Here is a 17,778-nt window from a genome sequence, read left to right on the forward strand (position 1 = left end):
TTTGGTTGCTGTCATATATACTTTGGCATCCTTTTGATTCTCATCTTCCTAACCAAACTATTTTACAGTACTAATGATTTTCTTCAAATGCTTTAGTTTTCGCATAAACTCAGATGACTGCAAGCAATTTATTTTCAAAAGCTGCATGGTTTGAGAAACAAATTTTTCAAACTTCTGTTTGGACGCAGAATATTACTAAAGAACGGCAGGTATTTTCTGTCTAAGGTTCAAAATATTCCATGGATAATATTACATTTATTGAAATGAAAACTTTTGATTCCTTTTTTTTATCCACATAAACTCCTGATTTCTAGCTTCCATCCATCTCGATTTCCATAATTTATAGGCAAAACTACTCTCTGAATCACAACTATCTCACGAAATGATATACAAAATAAGTATGGAGCTCCAACATTTCCAAACATTATAATTCTGTGCAAGATAACAATTACAGAGATAAAAAAGCTAACTTTTAATACACTGAAACATTTAATGAATCAACTAGAAGCAGAAATTCTCTTGCTTCTAAAGTTCTTTGTTCATGTGCTTGAGAAAACTGTGATCTAGTGAATTGCTTCAATACCATATGAGTATATATGACCGGTGGAAGGCGGAAGGCGAAGGCGAGTTACGGACCACGAGCTGGGGTAAAACACAAGCAGCCAGTTGATTGATCTTCAGGTAACATGCCACCCCCTTTGCTTGTATCTATTGCTTCGAGCAGCCTAACTACCTCGTCCATCTCAGGCCGCTTCTCTGAATTTGCATCCCAACATTTCCGCATTACACTTGCCAATGAACTTGGGCAACATCTAGGAATTTCTGGCCTCAAATGCTGTAAAGATTATTTTCAACATTGAAATTATCAACATAAGATGGCACTTTAAAACCACAAACAAGCTAGATTCTAAAAAGGCAATGTCCAGTACAGCCAAATTAACAACATAAGATGTAGTCCAACCGGGGTTGAAAAAAGTTGACACCAATCAGGTCACCTGGTCCGATGGACCAACATTATGAGAGCAGTGAAACGAACACAGCTTTAATGTCTTTGCTCATACAAATATTTACACTTCGCTCAGTTATCAAAATATAAAAGCAAACAAACCTGTCGAACAACTGCAGATGAAACTTCTGCAAAACTAAGATCTGGATAGGGCATGTCACAGCAATAGGTTTCCCACAAGCATATACCAAAGCTGTATACATCGCATTTCCTGTTGTAAGGCTTACCATCCAGGACCTAGACAATTACTTAGTTAAAATCTATTATCAAGATTTCAGATAAAGGGAAAAACTATAGCAAGAGAAAAGAAAGAACAGGGAGCAGGTACCTCAGGGGCCATGTATCCAAGAGTGCCAGTTTCCCCAGTCATGTCCCTTGGGTTCTGAGCCTCAACTCGCGCAACACCAAAATCAGCAATTTTCAAAGTTCTAGTAGCATCTAACAGCATATTTTCTGTCTTAACATCACGATGTACAATCTTTTTAGAATGCAGGTAGCTCAAACTGCAACAGTGGATCAAAGCAAAAATCTATAAGTAAACATCAAATAACAAACATTCTAATTGAAAATATTTACTTACCCCCTAGATAAGTCCAAAGCAAGTTGAATCACAATCTTAAAGGCAAGTTTCTTTCTCCTATTTCTGATTAAAAATTTCTTTAGCGTCCCACCTGGAAGGTACTCAACAACAACACAACACGCCCTAGCAGGAGGAGAATTGACGCTATCACTTGAAGAACTTTTGGAAGGGATCTTAAGATTGGAAGTTCCCATTGAAGCTCCAACAAACTGTAATGGATGATTATAGTTATAGATTTTAATACTATGAAACAATGGCGATGCATCTACAAAGCTTGTGATGGAAACCCAAGGAACAGAAACTATCACAAAAAAAAAACACAAAAAATAACTTGGAGAGAACTTTTTTGTTTATCAATGGAAGGTAACTGAAGAAGACATCAAGCCATTGATAGATAATGAAGTACCCTTTACCTTCGTAACGTTAGGATGGTCAAGCTTATGCCAAACAGCAACCTCTTGCTTGAATGATGCCCGGAGAGCAGTAGTTTCAGCAGCAGTGGCAATGCCATCCTCTCCCCAGTCCAATACCTTCACTGTAATTTTTAATATTTGGCAGTGAGGACTTTGCCGAGACAAATAATCATTGCATATATGGAGTGATTGTTTGATGTTTTAGGCAGTTTTAATAAGTTGGGTGGCGAAGTAGACAATTCACAGTGTCATCATGCTTTTACATATACACAGACAATCTTGAAAAATACCAGAAAACATAGTAGTTTCTTATAATTGGACTAATTATAACAACAATGCTATCAAACAATTAGTGGTTAAAAAAACTTAACATAATGTCACCTATAAACCACACAGCAGCATCTATAACAAAGGAATCACAACCAGTCTTTTTCTCGTTAATTTGAAATAAGATTACGCATGTGCTGCTAGAAATGAGAGAAGATTTTGCAGGCTTGCAGGGAAACCTCACAAATGTACCAGTTTTTAATAAAAAGATACATGTCATCCTATACAAATCATCTGCTGTAAGTACAGCGTACATCATTGCACCTCTACAGAGCAGCATAATTGATGACTTAGCATGTAACCAAAGTTTTCAATGGCCGAGGAATGAACTTGGAGAATTTGAGAGTGGGAAGGATTCAGAAAGACATCCTTTCCTTCAGCAAAACATTGAGAACTTGAACAAATATACAAGTAGTCCAAAACTTCTTCATAGAAGAACCACAGCCATTTACGTGACATCATAAAACTTGAGCAGGTGCTCTTACCATGACTCACTCAAGTGATACCTATATTTATCTCATTCCAATCAATGATGCACAACCAAAAAAGACAAGAAAAGAAATTAACCAAAGTATTTACTCAGATAAAAAATCAAAGGAGATAAAAAGATAATTTAAGCAAAGATGTTTAGAAATGTTAATAATTGGTTCATTGAATCTGTGTCAGAGCTCAAGCCTTACTGTTTAATCTTAAATTTTACGTTCATCTTTTCTAAAAGAAATATGAACTAAAAGTCAGCTTTCCTATTAGCCAATGACGCTTCTGCATTTTTTTAAGGTTCTTTGCCAAGCACTATGTATTGACAATGAATTTTATAAGCTCTCAAAAACAAAATCCAGACCAAAAGAAACCCTGAAAACATATGCAATAAGACACATACTATCGTGGTTGTAAACCAACATAACGTGCATGCACGGTAAATAACCATATATTCATAAAGTTATAGCCTCAAAATGCAATCATTAATACTTGATCTCTAAGGCCATGCCTCAAAGTGATGAAATCACTAGATGAACCCGATACACGCAGTTAAAGGCCATACCTTCCAACTAACATGTGAACCTTTTACTCTGTCTCATCACTTAAGTGTTTAAAGCATGTTATCAGACTTGACATAAGAAATTCCTTTACGACCTCTATACTTAACTGCGTACGAAGACATTTATAGCTACCTATTATCTATCAAACACATATAAAATATTTCTCAACTTCATTTCAAATAAGGAATTCATTCATAATTATACTACAAACAGATCGCAGAGCTATTCTCACAGATTATTGAAATTTCTATAAGTCAGTGCTTCAGAAAAAAAAAATATAAAAGAAAGAACTTGAATTCCAAAATTGAATAAACATTTCAAAGGAAGCAGGAACAGGAGAATAATAAATAAAAACTGCAATACCAGCAACATCTTGGCCGTCATAATTGCCTCTATACACAGTCCCATAAGTCCCATAAGAAATAACATGCCTTATATCCAATTTTCCCAAATCAATCTCCCACTCTTCCTTTCTTGTTGGTTGCACTTCCCTATCCCTTGACCAAGCACGGCTTAAATGATTCTCTAGCTGAATATCCCAGCTCTTGAAATCTATTTTATCTGCTCTAAAGTACAGTTCTTTATTGCTCACACTGCCCACTTTTGAGCCCAATTTCTTTTCTTTAGCAATTGAGGCAGTTTCTGCTTCTTGATGGGTATTGCTTTTCTGTCCCTTCATTGCCCCTTCTGCTTCCTTTAAATTGCTTGATTCCATTTTATTTTTTCCTTTTAAAATTATGAAGCAGAAAACTTTACTGTTATACAGTTTGTTTTTTTGAATCTATCAGAACAAGAAAATCCTTACCACCATCACAATAATAATTAATCTAGCAAACCTCCAAAATCATTTAAATCATGGAAATAATTAACAAAAAATTACTACCCTTTATTTTTGAAATCCCAATTCACAATTATGACATTCGAAAAGGTTCGAAAATTAAGGAAAACTAGAGATTTAAAAAAAAAAAATTGACAAATAAATAGAAGAACGAAGCAAAGCCCCTAAAAAAACAAAACAAAAAAAATATTGCAAAAACGAGAAGGGGGAGAGAGAGATAAAGAGGGAATTAGACAAGTAGGGCTTTGTGGAGGAGACTTTAAGAAGGGAAGGGAAAGGTCAGAGGAGCCAATCACAGAAAAATTCCCCCGTACATACATACATATATATTTATTGGAGAGAATAGTAAAAAAAACGAAAGGAAAGGGAAGGGCGCGAGGATTGATAGTGACCTAAAATAGCTTCGTGACTGTTTCAAAAATCAAACACTTTTCAGCTTCTTCTTCTTTCTTTATTACTATGTCTGTTTTCTTACCTGTTTCTTTTTTTAACGAACTTACCGGTATTTTTAAGGATTTGCTTCGACTTCCATGCTTTTTTTACTCTAAATTGTATAGCCAATTTGCTATATTTTATCTTTATTTTACTTTTGTTTCTGTTTCTATTACCTTTCAACATGTTGGAAGGAGGGAGGCAGATGAGATGAATATGGTGTTTTATATGCTAACCAAGTTGATAAGCAATTAGTACGTACATACATACATACATATACATATATACATATACATATATATGGAGATAACGTAATCTACTAAAATATGCATAACTAACACAGTTTAATTAATTGTGAAAGTCAAATATGCATAACTTGACACGCGCAGATATTACATACGCATCTCGTATGAATTTTTTTTGTGTTAGATGCATGACAAAAACAATTTTTGTCAAGCTGTGTGACACACGCGACACACAAGATATTGTTTTTTATAAATCACCTGCCACGTGTACCATTTAAAAAAAAAAAATTGAGTTGTCACGTGCCAGGTATAAAAACATTTCTAGCGAGGCCCGTGTGCTGGACCAGAATTTTTTTTTTTTGTCAGATACATGCGACACGTGCTAGCACAAAAGGATTTGTGTGTGACAAGTGTACTCTAATCATGTGTTACACGCGCTAAGAAGAGAGTATATTGTTATTTTCAAACAATATATGAAAGTCGCTTTCAACTTCAAAGTTAGGTTTTTTTTTTTTTTTTTTATAAATTTATTTTGTTAATATTTTTTTAATGGTTACATGGATGTCATTATTATTATGGAATTTTTTTCTAAGAAATGATGGAATAATCTTCTAAAAACAAAAAAGAAATAGCTATTTTTTGCTCAGCTCAAATTAAAAAAGTTTTTTTTTGCAAAAAAAAAGTGAAATGATAAAAATAACAATAATGGACCTGAATTTAACTAAATATAGAAATTTAGGGACCAAAAGCATTTTAAACAGAGAAGAAAGAAGAATAAATGGTCAAATAATAATAATAATAATAATAATAATATGTAACACACTGGTGATATCTGCAACTAGCGAAAACTATACTAGTTTGGAAATTATTTTTCAAAATGTACGAATTTTGAAGAGATAAAAGAGTGAATACGTTGAATTTTATGATATCCGACGTTAGGATTGACTTGTATCGGCGACTAAAAAGAGTCAAAGAAAGATAAAAAAGCAACGGCGTCCTCAACACCACCTGTTGAGCCGTAATTGGAAAAGACACCGTTTCATGCCACTCGTCTCCACCCACTACAAGTTAGAACAGTCTCCGGTTGCAAGAGGGGGAAAAGTAGCATTGTTGACATTTCAAATGCAGGTCCTGTAGAGCTATTGAATAAAGTTTGTGGCGGGGGGGTGTTATGCACTGCATGAACCCCACGTCGAGGAAAAGTTGGGGGAATTCAGGCAAGGTGCTCGTCGGAGCTTTGACAATATTGGAGGCATTATTAGGGTGATATCGTATATAAGAATCTTATGAAAAAGATTTGATGAGTACCCATAATAATTAATCAACACGACACCCTTTGGCCAGCTCTATCAGCCGGACGAAGATTGGTAATGTGTGATGTGAATCGTGATTATTATACCACCACCAACATCCATTGTTTTGGCCGCCGGGAAGGAATTTTCTTGGAGAATATATAATGGATCTTTGACTGTTTGTACACGTGTTGTCAGAAGCAACTTAATATCAGAATTTACGCTTATTATAAAAATTCTCAGTATCTGATAATATTATGCATGTGTTTTTCAGAAATATTTTTTAATTAAAATAAAATATTTTAGAATTTTTTTATTTTTAACCTTGAAAAATCAAAATTATAAAAGAAAAAATCAATTTAATATTTAAAAATTCATTCTTAACTGAAACATTAAATATTTACCAAGCAACCCATTCCTCACGATCACCTCAAATTCTATCCCAAAATATAGTAGGTTAGATATTATTAGTTGATATTTGAATAGTAATTAATCAAAATATTTATATAATTACTTTTTTTTTTAGCTCAAGAAATATCAAGTTAATAATAAAAGTCTTGGTAACTATAAAAATAGTCCATGAAACTTAAAGATTCTTTGTAATAAAATCAATATCTTTTATGAAAAAACAATAAATGAAATAATTTTAAATTCCAGGATCAAATGTGTTTGTTCTTATTTTTTTGGGGATTAATATTCTAAAATATATTAGCTTTTATAGTAAAAAAAAAAATTAAGAACTTTATACCTAGATTGTTTAAATGATATTTATACTCCTTAAACCTTATCATTTTGATAAATACAAAAGAGCTTAAATGTCAGCTTTGCTTGGTGACATTAATGAGGGATAATAATTTCTTACAGATTATTAATAAAAAATAAATATTTTTTACATATCATTGATGAGATAAAAAAATATGGTAAGCTATTTAAAAGACCTTTTATATATCTATAAATATAAAGAAATGATTATCTATAATACAAGTAGGTCATGTCATTAATCTATAATAGAGCTCCATTATCTTGAATTTCTAAAATCAATTAGACTTGACATGTAACCAAACTCGAATAAAAAAAATGTGGATATTCATAAAAACTTATAATACATTGGGTTTAGTGGATGTTCAAACTCAAGTGCATTGAATCTAACATTTTACCAAATCCACGTTGCATTGAATTCAGCTAATGGTTAAATCCAAATATATCGGACCTGATAATTTACCAGACTCACGATATGTTAGTTTCAGCTCACAGCTGAATTCAAATGTATTAGATCTAACAATTTGTCAAATTCATGTTACTTTGAGTTCAATCATAACCAAAATATATTGGATTTAGCAACTTATCAAATCTATATTATCTTGGGCTTTTTTTAATGCAAAGATATTGAGTCAAAAAAGCGGACTCATCAATTGGATTACTAGATTAATAAGACTATAAAACACATTGAATCAACACTAACCAGCATCTTCAATATTTTATTAATTGCTAGTATTGCTATGGAAGCAACAATATCCTAGTTTGACTTGCATTCAGGAGATTTGCTACACAAGTAAAAAACCACAAAACAAAGTGAAGTGCACAAACACAACCCCCAATAGGCAGGAGAAAATACAAGGAAGTCTAACCGTGGACCTATTGGATCCAAGAACAATTGTTAAAATCCCTATTTTGAACGAGTAAAGGTACGATCTAGTATTATTATAAATTTCTTCATCAAGTAGTTTAGAAAACCAACCCAACAGGTTCGATATGGTAATATATAATATAACGATTGCCTTCGTGATGTCCGTAACAGTCATGCAAATGAGAAGCCACTACCATGACAATTAAAATATATTCAGTAATATACCAAGCATCTTTTGTTTAGATTAGAGCATATGCGTTGGGCTCTACATCGAATACATAAATGCTCAAATCTGATTTGAAAACGTACAAATCTTCAATACCACAATAGTACAACGTGATGTCAAGCATTGGTAATTGACCAATTTAGAAATAATTTAGTTGCAATGTGAAAAAATCTAATCCAAGATGCCTTTATCCATTAAAAAGAAAAATACATTCAGTGGGCACAAACTCGTCTGACAAGGCCATTTTAAAATTGATGAAAGCAAGCACACCATCAACAATGTGTAAGCATATAAAAAATTGGTGAATTTTTTATTCTTAAGAGAGAAGAAATTTATTTATGAACCTTAGCGCAAGGCTATTCAGCTTTTTTTCCCTAAAAAGTAAGGCAATTCAACTTTGAATGTTAACACAACACGAAAAGGTAAGGTACAAACGCTACATGTTTGATATGTCAATATTTTGACTAGAAAGCTATCCGACAACATCTTCATATTTATTATTCACAAAATTGCATTACTTTTAGGCAATCCACTCATCAAACTCAGAATTCAGGCTATACATTTGTTGGAGCTCTGAGATTGCCGGCAATTGTGCGACATCGTAACTCAGAAAGGCTAGAAAATTAACATTAACGGGCTGACCTGCCATTCCGTGGATTCCATGCTCACATCTGCTCAAGATCTGTTTTCGTTGCCAAACCCTTGCAACTTGCAACATGATGACAAAGTTGAGCGGCATTAAAAAGACAAAGCAATTTCCATATATCTGATGTTTAGCAAGTTGCTAACAGTCAAGTACCATTTAGCAATGATGACTTGTGTAACATTTCTACTTGCCTTGTTTTTTTTATCATAATTTCTCTTTACCTATTTTTATCTTCCATCAACATTCTTCCTCCTTTAGTGGTATGTGAGTGTGTGCATGAAAAATATAATCCACCATGAGGTAAAACTGTGATTGAGATGATTAGAAAATATTATTGACACAAGAAATATTTAGTTTACAACAGTTTCTGGGTTACATGTATGGAGATGGGGAAGTTTCATTCTATGAACTAGCTAATATATACAAACAAGGCACTTATTACAAATTAATTTTCTTACCATTGAACCCACAGCTAAGGAAACTCCTGTAGATCTGTTTACGCCACCATTTGTTCAAGCAGTTTCCTCATGTAAAGAAAACTTTCACTCTGAGATTCTATTCACCCTGGCCACGGAAATGATCCCATTCAACACTGGTTTTAGGAAACTTCATGAAAATGGAAAATTAAAACTCATCTATCATGATGAATCAATGAATTTAAAGGTCACCAGCAAGTTAGCATTGCACAAGTTGAACGAGCAAACATGCCTATTTCTGAAAATTCCCATTTTGGATGACTAAAAAAATAGTGAGATATCTTTACAATCCCTTCTTCAGCACACATCAAGTGGTTGGCTAGACCAACCCACCACATTAGATAATTGCCTGGTAAATATATTGACCCTTCACGATGTCCAGAATTACATCATGGACTAGCAGATGAGAAACCAATACCCAGGTAGTTAAAGCTGGGAGTATGTGCTATAAACGTTAGGACATTACAGCAGCATTCAGTTCAACACATGGAAAATATTATACTAGCTTTCATGGTGAATAGAGCAGCAAGTCACAGAGTATGAGCCAGGAAACTGCAAGCAACCAAATTATCATGGCACAGTAGCCTCCTCACCTTTTGTCTTACTTATCTGATACAGGTAACCTTGTAAGAAATTTATGAAGAGAGCAAAGAACCTCTAAAGGAGGTCAATGCCAATTCACTTTCTCAATTCTGAAATTGCTTGACAAAAGAAATTCAATGGAGATAATAGGTTAATAAATTCTGTCTTCAATTTCAGTAGGGGAACTAGAACCCATTTCACATATATTCAAACTCCTGAGATGAATCTTTTATCTGATCATATAGTAAAAACTATAAAGCCATAATTGCCAATATGCAAGTATATCTAGTCAAATAATTAGCACAACAATGAAAATGAAAAGTGTAATGGAACATGATTATAAAGTGAAGTTGATAGGACAAACTGTCATGTAATATGAAGAAAGAGGTTTCTATGCGTTTTGCAATGATATCATGTTCTGCTAATGAATGGAAATTCTGTTGATATTTGTACCAGTTGCATTGCACTGGTCTAGGTTTTAAATGATTTCAACTGTATTCAAACAGCATTAACTAACCTTGACACTGAAGAGGGGACTGCTATCAGAAACCTGTTGGCCAGCTGTCACTTGAAGCCCATGTACATGCCCAGTAAATGGAGCCTTCACAACATGCTATTAAAATTAAAGAAAATATCATGAAATGTTCTAGCACATCAAATAAATTGATTAAGATTTTTGTGAAATTTACAACAAACCTCCATCTTCATTGCTTCGAGTACTAATATAGGCTGCCCTTCTTCTACCTTTGTTCCATCTGTCACCAGAACCTTGACTACTAAACCAGCCATGGGAGCCACCACAGTTCCTGGAGGGTGCGATGCAGTCTCAAAATTGGTCTTCTGTTGTATTTCATTATCATCAGACAAGTCAAGCTCTAACTTTTGTCTGAAATGATAATGATGTGATCCATGCCATAAATGAATGTGCTTTATTTTGTCCTGCCACCAAGTACCAGGATTAACATCAATACCACAGGCAAATGCTCTTCCATTCTTGACTGAGGAATGCTGAATTACCAGAGCATGCTAGTTTTTCTTAATAAAAACTGGTAAATGACATTTTATTAAATGAAATAAGAAGCTCATCAGACTCTTCAAGAATAAAAGCATCCCTAAAAAAATCGCACATGGTGGTAGGGAATGCTGCAAGGTAGGTTAAGAAAGCTGCAATCAAGAATACACATAAATTAATCTACATAGCACTTCAAGGTTTCTATATAGGCACACAATTACCTTGGAATATGCAGATAAACTAACATCCATGCTCACACCATCAGTTTCAACTCTAAAATCTTGGTTGTGCAGGAGTGTTGCCTTGACTTCCAAACCAGGGGAATTGACTTCTTCTGTCTGTGTTTATATGAAACGATAATCGATCATAATTCAAGATACAGAAACAAAACATCCAGACCTTAATTGGAATTCATTACAAACACATAAACACCTCAATAAGATAGTTCCCATCTGACTGATAAGTGATGGAGAAGGTAAAAAATTTGGAGCTGCTTCCATCATATTCATTCTCCCACTCAAGCTCCATGGTACAACTAGCTTGATAATGGGCTCGAAAAGGAGGATGAGAATACCATATGGGGAGTAACCCACTGGTCCCTGCATTTGCAGAAATATATTATGACATGAGAGGAATCCGAAGGAACAAGTAACATGCAATGGAAAGTTGGAATGGTCCTTCAACCTACCAGGGACACTGGACTTTATAGCAGAATGCTCCTTCTCACAAAGACATGCAGCTACCAGGGTTGCGCTGAATCTAGCATTATCATATGTTTCCTTTGCACGTGTTAAATTGTTAGGATCAGTAAAGAGGTCATCTTTATAATGTTCAATAAAGTGGGTCTCCACATTGCCATTTTCAAATGCTCTATGGTCAGCAAGTTTTTGAAGAAAATTGATATTAGTTGGCACACCTGCAACCTGACAAGCATCAAGTCCATAATATGAGTACAATGATCTCAAAGCATGATAAAGATAAATAGGCGAACCAAAAAGATAGAGAACAAACTGCATTCCCAAAGAAACCAGAGGGAAGCGGGGACCATAATGTACATATGGAACTAGTTTCTGTTGACAACCAAAACATTTTATTTATCTTTGTCTCAAAGCATAGGTACAGAATATCCAAGGGGTCCTGGCCATGTGGACCATCAATTATCTTTCAAACAAACCATCAGAAATTTTTACTTTGTAACCAAATAATTTAATTTGACTTCATAGTTCATACATAGAACTACTCTTCCAGGTCGATGCCTAGCAGTGTGATTGTAATAATATGCAAAGTTCATAAATGAGAACTGCAGCTAAAACATGATTGCCGCTAGGATGTACCTGAAATTTTGATAAGCAATCCTTTAGTTTGACTAGTGCTGCAGCACGGTTTTCTCCTGAGACAACAAGCTTTGCAATCATTGGATCGTAGTGCATGCTAACAGTATCCCCCTGCTCAACTCCAGTCTCAACCCGAACTGATAATTAAAACACATCCAGTATAAGCCAAAAAAGGGGAATGCAAAAGGCTAAAATAAATCAATAAAAACACGCTGCAACAAAGAAAACCCATTCACTCAAAACTGGTGGTAGACTTAAACCATTACAAGGACACATAGACTGTTCCATCCTCACTGTTTTTAAATATCAAAGAGAGCAGTGGTTGCAAAACAGGAAACCTAATTGACTAGTAGCTTCATAAGGAAACTTTGGCCCATCAATATTTTGAAAGAAAAGCAGCAAAAAGTCAGGGAAAATACCAATCACCAACAACGAAACAAGGATTCATATTCAGCATACATAAGTAACATGATTATTTTGTTGCAATTAGCACCTGTTGGTGAAACTGGAACGGGACGATAATGGTGAAGAACTCCAGTTGCAGGAAGAAATCCTTTTGGAACATTTTCAGCATATATTCGGGCTTCAAAGGCATGCCCTGTAAAGTCACAGTGATCATTATCAGGTAAACTAACAAAGAACTCATAAGAGTAGAGAAACTCTTCATGCCTAACATGATAAAGATATCATATTAAACGTGGTCTAAGAAATCAAGCTAAAATGAAGAACAGAAAGTTTTCCACTTGACATCAGATCTTAAAACAAAGGGCAATCCAACAATTTATTTCAACCTTGGTAGACCAAAACTGACACGAAACGTTGAATTTGCACTTCTTTTTTCTTGTTTAGCCTTTTATTTTATCTGTGAAAAATTGGAACACTTTTATTTTTTCAATAAAACAAAAATATTTTATTTGAAGAAAGAAGTGCAGATAGAAGAGGGAGGATAAGACACCTTTTGCAGAAAGAAGAAGAGAAGAGAACAGTTTTAGTCTTATTATACTGAACAAGTGTATGCCAACTCTTATGCTGCTACCTGATTTTTTGGAGAGTGGGGACAGAATCATGCTACTGGTCACCTAGTAAAATCAAAAGGTGAAAATGTAATTTCACAGCAAAGAGAAATTAACTTTTTACCAGTTCGAATGATGACAGATTCTTTAAATTGCACCATTGGTTATGATAGTAAATTTTGACCATCCTATTGCAGTTCCAATCTACTAACCAACAAAAGGAATAGAAGGATGGGCATAGTCAATGCCATGTAGAGAAAAGTGAAAGGAGGTGCAAGTATCATATTTCCGAAGTTGAGTACCAAACAATATATGAGACCAAGGAGCAGTGCAGGAAAGTAATATAACACAGACATCACATACATAAATCTTTTCCAGGGGAAAGAATTTACCCAATAAAGGCACCTGTGACTGATTAATAGGTAGTGGTTCTCCATTTGCAACAGATATTTGCCACTCTACAAGATCTTGGCCAACAATCATCTCAGTCACAGGATGCTCAACCTACAAAAGAATATCACAGCCCCCTGTCAGATTTATGCTGGGCTTGTGGGACTGACGGAGAACTATTTATCTAGTTTTGTTTACTTTATCGTTATCTTACTTTTATTTTATTGTTACCTTTGCAAACTTATCATTCTACCTGGTGGATCTCTATGCTAATTAACTAAACTAGATAAATGGTTCTCCATCAGGAACTAAAGCAAGAAGACAGAAAAGAGCAAAACAAGTACCTGAAGGCGGGTGTTCATCTCCATGAAATAGAACTGGCCTGAGACAGTGTCAACTATAAACTCCACAGTGCCAGCATTGTGGTAACCAACTGCCTTTTAATATGCGAGAGAGACTATACATTAGCAAATATAATGAATAAAGTTAAAGAACAATGACTGCAGTTAAAAGGGACGTGAAATGTTAGAGCTAAATAAGAGAGCAAGTTAGGTAGCACAACTATGATGGTCTCAAGTTCCAAAATTAATAGCACAATCATGCAAGACAAAGGGTAGATTCCTTAAAAATAGTGGCCTACATATTGCAAGCAAACAAAATTCAGAACTTCCTAAAACTCCATTTTCCATTGTAAGGCACTGGGATGTAGGATCACGGACAAAGGAGAAAATAACTTGTATAGTCTTAATAGACACGTGACTAAGCTCAACAACTATAATATGGTAGATTTAGGACACAAAAGGGTAGTCAACAATTTTCCAACTTTATAACCACCAATTCGAGTAGAAAACATATGCCCATATGGATTCAATGATCTCACGAAAGGAAGATAGAACAAAACAACTTTCTAAAAAACAAACACGACTCCAAGGCATCCCATTTGGCGTGGGAAACTGTTGTTGGGAGAAGGATCCCTTTCTAATGTACTACGTATCAATTTGAAATTTGGCTATTACAACATGATCAAAAGATTTCAAATCAAAACATTCTTTGTTTTGTACTCCATAAAAATTCATTGAACTACTTAAACCATCAAAAGAAGTAAAAGCAGGTGCATTTGATTTGCACGGTGAGGCCCATCAAAAAAATATTTTAAGGCTTCAAAAAGTCCGTCCATAACATGAAACACTGTATGTTATGTATAGCATATTAAATCACAAGCTCAGGCTAGAATTCAACCCAAATGATGCACGCCTTGTAAGGAAAACATGGAAATTACAGTTTGCCTAAGAATTTGTATTTTAGTGAAAATATTGATAATGTTCAGCAAGTTCAACTGACAGGACATTACCTTGGCTGCAGATACAGCAGCCTGGCCCAGGTGGGAGCGGAAGTCGTTCATGACATTTGGCTGCATCAACCGATTTTCTATTACATTTGCTATAATCTATAACAAGAAGCCTGATTGAAAACTATAGAAACTGAACATTACAGCTGGAGCTTCTTCAATTATCTTCTGATGTCTTCTCTGTACGCTGCAGTCCCTTTCATATAAATGTAGTACATTGCCATGTTTGTCCCCAAATATCTATGAATTTGAGAAAAAAGATCTTACAAAAAATTCAATTACAAATGATTTATTTCATTACATGGACATGTATATGAAATAATTTGAAATTGAAATATAAGAATTCAAGAACATGTATGCAAAAAATTGAGACATAATTTTGTAAATATAAGAACTAGGAAAGAATGCTGAAAGATTATTACATCCAATAGCCCATACCTGAACTTCTATGTGTCTTGGCTTTGTGATATATTTCTCTAGCAGAATTGTGTTTATACCAAATGAAGCAGCTGCTTCACGTTGTGCTCCCAAAAAAGAGTCGACAAATTCATTTGGACTTTGAACTATCCTCATACCCTAAAATCTGCACATTGTGAGAGCCTCGTCCGAAAAAATAAATAAAAATCCAACATAGTAAGACGAATCATGCGCATACCTTTCTTACATTTGAATGAATTTTATGTTTCTTTTCACAAGAAAAGAACTCGATGATTTTAATTTTCATTCATCAAATGAGAGTTAACGCCGAGCATGCGCTGGACTACTGATGCATATTCCAATCAGAACTTAGTGAGTTACCATACATCCATATCTCATGTATTCATGTCTTGTATACATGCAATTATATTAAGCAACTCAGATTCCTAATGTTACAGGGTAGCAATTAAAAGAATAAAATTGGCACACCTTTCCACCACCTCCATGCGTCGGCTTTATTAAGATAGGGTATCCAATCTTATCTGCTTCTGACTTCATAAGTTCAATATCTTGTTCACTGCCATGATAACCTGGCACAAGCGGCACCCCTGCTGCACCCATTATCCTCTTTGATGCACTGTTGAAATTAAAACACTGATAAAAAAATTTACAGAATTTTCTGGATAATCGAAAGCATAATATTAGCTTATACAGAGAAAATGAAGGGCCAACACACTAAAAAAGGCATGTACAGATTGAGAGGTAATAAAACACGGTATAGAAGGCATTCATTCAAAGCCACATTCATGCTTTGGAGAACAAAAAAGAAACGTGAAATTAATTAAAAAAACAGAGGTCTTATCATACCTTTTATCACCCATGTCCCGGATTGCCGATGCTGGTGGTCCGACAAAAGTCAGACCTTTGTCTTCACATAGTGTAGCGAAATCAGAACTCTCGGATAAGAAACCATAACCCGGGTGAATAGCCTGATATTCAAAAGTAGATATCCACTTTGAAAAACAAGTCCTTGCATTTTCTTAAAAAAAGAAAAAAAAAATCATCATCTACCTTACTGTATAGCACACTCAAAAAAGGAAATTATATGTTTAGGATAACTTTTCTCTCTTGTAATGAATGTGATCAGGGTTACTAGAAGCATTGTAAACTCAAAATAATAAGCTATTCTACTATCTTCCAAAATACAAAGTGCAAAAGGCCAACTTTTATGCACAGTGACGAGCCATGGCCCGAGAGATTAAAACTTTAAAGGTAAAACCAAAAAAATGATTTAAAAAAGCTCACTTTGTTAACACTGTGTAAAGAGAAAAAATAAAAGTAGGGATTAACATACGCTTCAATTTCTAAATGCAAATTATACACAAATAATAACCAAAAGAAAAGGGCTTAAGCAGTCAAACATTAATGATGGTCAACGCTAAAGACTACACGGTGAAATCACCTAATGGAAGTATTGACACAGCAATTGCAAGTCATAAATAATTACCGAAAGTCCTTTGAAATTCGAGATAGAAAAAAAAAAAAAGGAGTAATTCAAATCATAGTAAACTTAATTATAAGCGCGATTTTAAGTAAAATTCATAACGTTCACTAATTTCTCAGAAACCAAAACGCAGCGTTTGCATACTAACCTGTGCACCAGTACGAATCGCGGCCTCGACAATCGCCGAGCCATTCAAATAACTCAACCGAGCCGGAGGCGGACCGATATGGACCGCCTCGTCAGCCGATTTCACGTGGAGCGAGTCTCTATCCGCGTCACTGTAAACCGCGACGGTTCGAATCCCCAGGCGTTTCGCGGTCCGCATGATCCTGCAAGCTATTTCGCCTCTGTTTGCAATCAATATTTTCTCTATGCGCGATGTAGTTTTGGTGTCGTGAGAGGAAGATTCGAGGGAGAAGAGTCGTGTTTGGATAAGGAAATGTCTGTTGTTGTGGAGTTTTCGACGGAGGATGGTTGCCATTGACGCCATGGTTAAAATTTCTCGTGGAGATGATGATTGATTGAGGGAAGTAGATTGGTAGCGTTAGAGAAAATGGCTGTAAGTGGAGGGAGGGTGTTTTTGGTCATTTAAAATACGAGAAAGGGGTAGTTTTGGAAAGAGAAATGTACTGGTATAGTGAGATAGGATATGGATCTGATGTGGTGCTTAGCTGGGAAAGTGTAACATTATCTTGATTGATGATCTAGATCGGGGTCGATGCATGTTTTATGCTATAATAGCATTGTTTGGTAGTGAAATAAAAGTTATTTTTTAAAGTATTATTTTTTAAAAAATATATATTAAATTAATATTTTTTAATTTTAATTTTAATTTTAATTTTAGTATATTAAAATAATAAAAATTATTAATTTAAAACTCTTAAAAATTAAAAATATTTAAAAATCATGGTTGTACGGCAATGTGAAATTAGGATTGAGCATTTCCAGTTCGGTCCGGTTTTAAATCAAAATAAACAACCAAATCGAAATATTTTTTTTTTAATTTTTTGAACCGAAAACTGGTTCAAAT

General features: G+C 34.6%; 2 protein-coding genes across 5 annotated transcripts; both read right to left on the reverse strand.

Annotated features, from left to right (window-relative positions):
- Window positions 1-388: 388 nt before the first annotated feature.
- On the reverse strand, window positions 389-4,539 carry LOC118061666 (serine/threonine-protein kinase 52). The gene is made up of 6 exons (XM_035075180.2): window positions 3,730-4,539; window positions 2,000-2,121; window positions 1,587-1,795; window positions 1,335-1,509; window positions 1,109-1,243; window positions 389-835 (listed from the first exon to the last, which is right to left on the reverse strand). The coding sequence occupies exons 1-6, from the start codon at window positions 4,079-4,081 to the stop codon at window positions 629-631; spliced, it is 1,200 nt and encodes a 399-aa protein (XP_034931071.1). The 5' UTR covers window positions 4,082-4,539; the 3' UTR covers window positions 389-628.
- Window positions 4,540-8,332: 3,793 nt separating this feature from the next.
- LOC118061665 (methylcrotonoyl-CoA carboxylase subunit alpha, mitochondrial) lies at window positions 8,333-17,521 on the reverse strand. 4 transcript variants are annotated; one of them, XR_012169909.1, is made up of 17 exons: window positions 16,897-17,521; window positions 16,112-16,233; window positions 15,734-15,881; window positions 15,266-15,403; window positions 14,972-15,067; window positions 14,831-14,890; window positions 13,824-13,916; window positions 13,482-13,593; window positions 12,570-12,674; window positions 12,077-12,213; window positions 11,431-11,665; window positions 11,175-11,341; window positions 10,964-11,080; window positions 10,427-10,669; window positions 10,248-10,343; window positions 9,131-9,757; window positions 8,333-8,734 (listed from the first exon to the last, which is right to left on the reverse strand). XR_012169909.1 is itself a non-coding variant. In XM_073409320.1 (16 exons), exons 1-16 carry the CDS (start codon window positions 17,236-17,238, stop codon window positions 9,719-9,721), a joined length of 2,250 nt encoding a protein of 749 aa, XP_073265421.1. In that variant the 5' UTR covers window positions 17,239-17,521; the 3' UTR covers window positions 8,985-9,718. The 4 variants fall into 4 exon arrangements, 2 of the variants coding, with proteins under 2 accessions (XP_073265421.1, XP_034931069.1); XR_012169910.1 differs by having other exon boundaries at window positions 9,131-9,236; window positions 16,897-17,519; XM_073409320.1 differs by lacking the exon at window positions 8,333-8,734 and having other exon boundaries at window positions 8,985-9,757.
- Between the last annotated feature and the right edge of the window lie 257 nt (window positions 17,522-17,778).

This window comes from Populus alba, chromosome 5, assembly GCF_005239225.2.
Source record: "Populus alba chromosome 5, ASM523922v2, whole genome shotgun sequence".
Taxonomy (NCBI): domain Eukaryota; kingdom Viridiplantae; phylum Streptophyta; class Magnoliopsida; order Malpighiales; family Salicaceae; genus Populus; species Populus alba.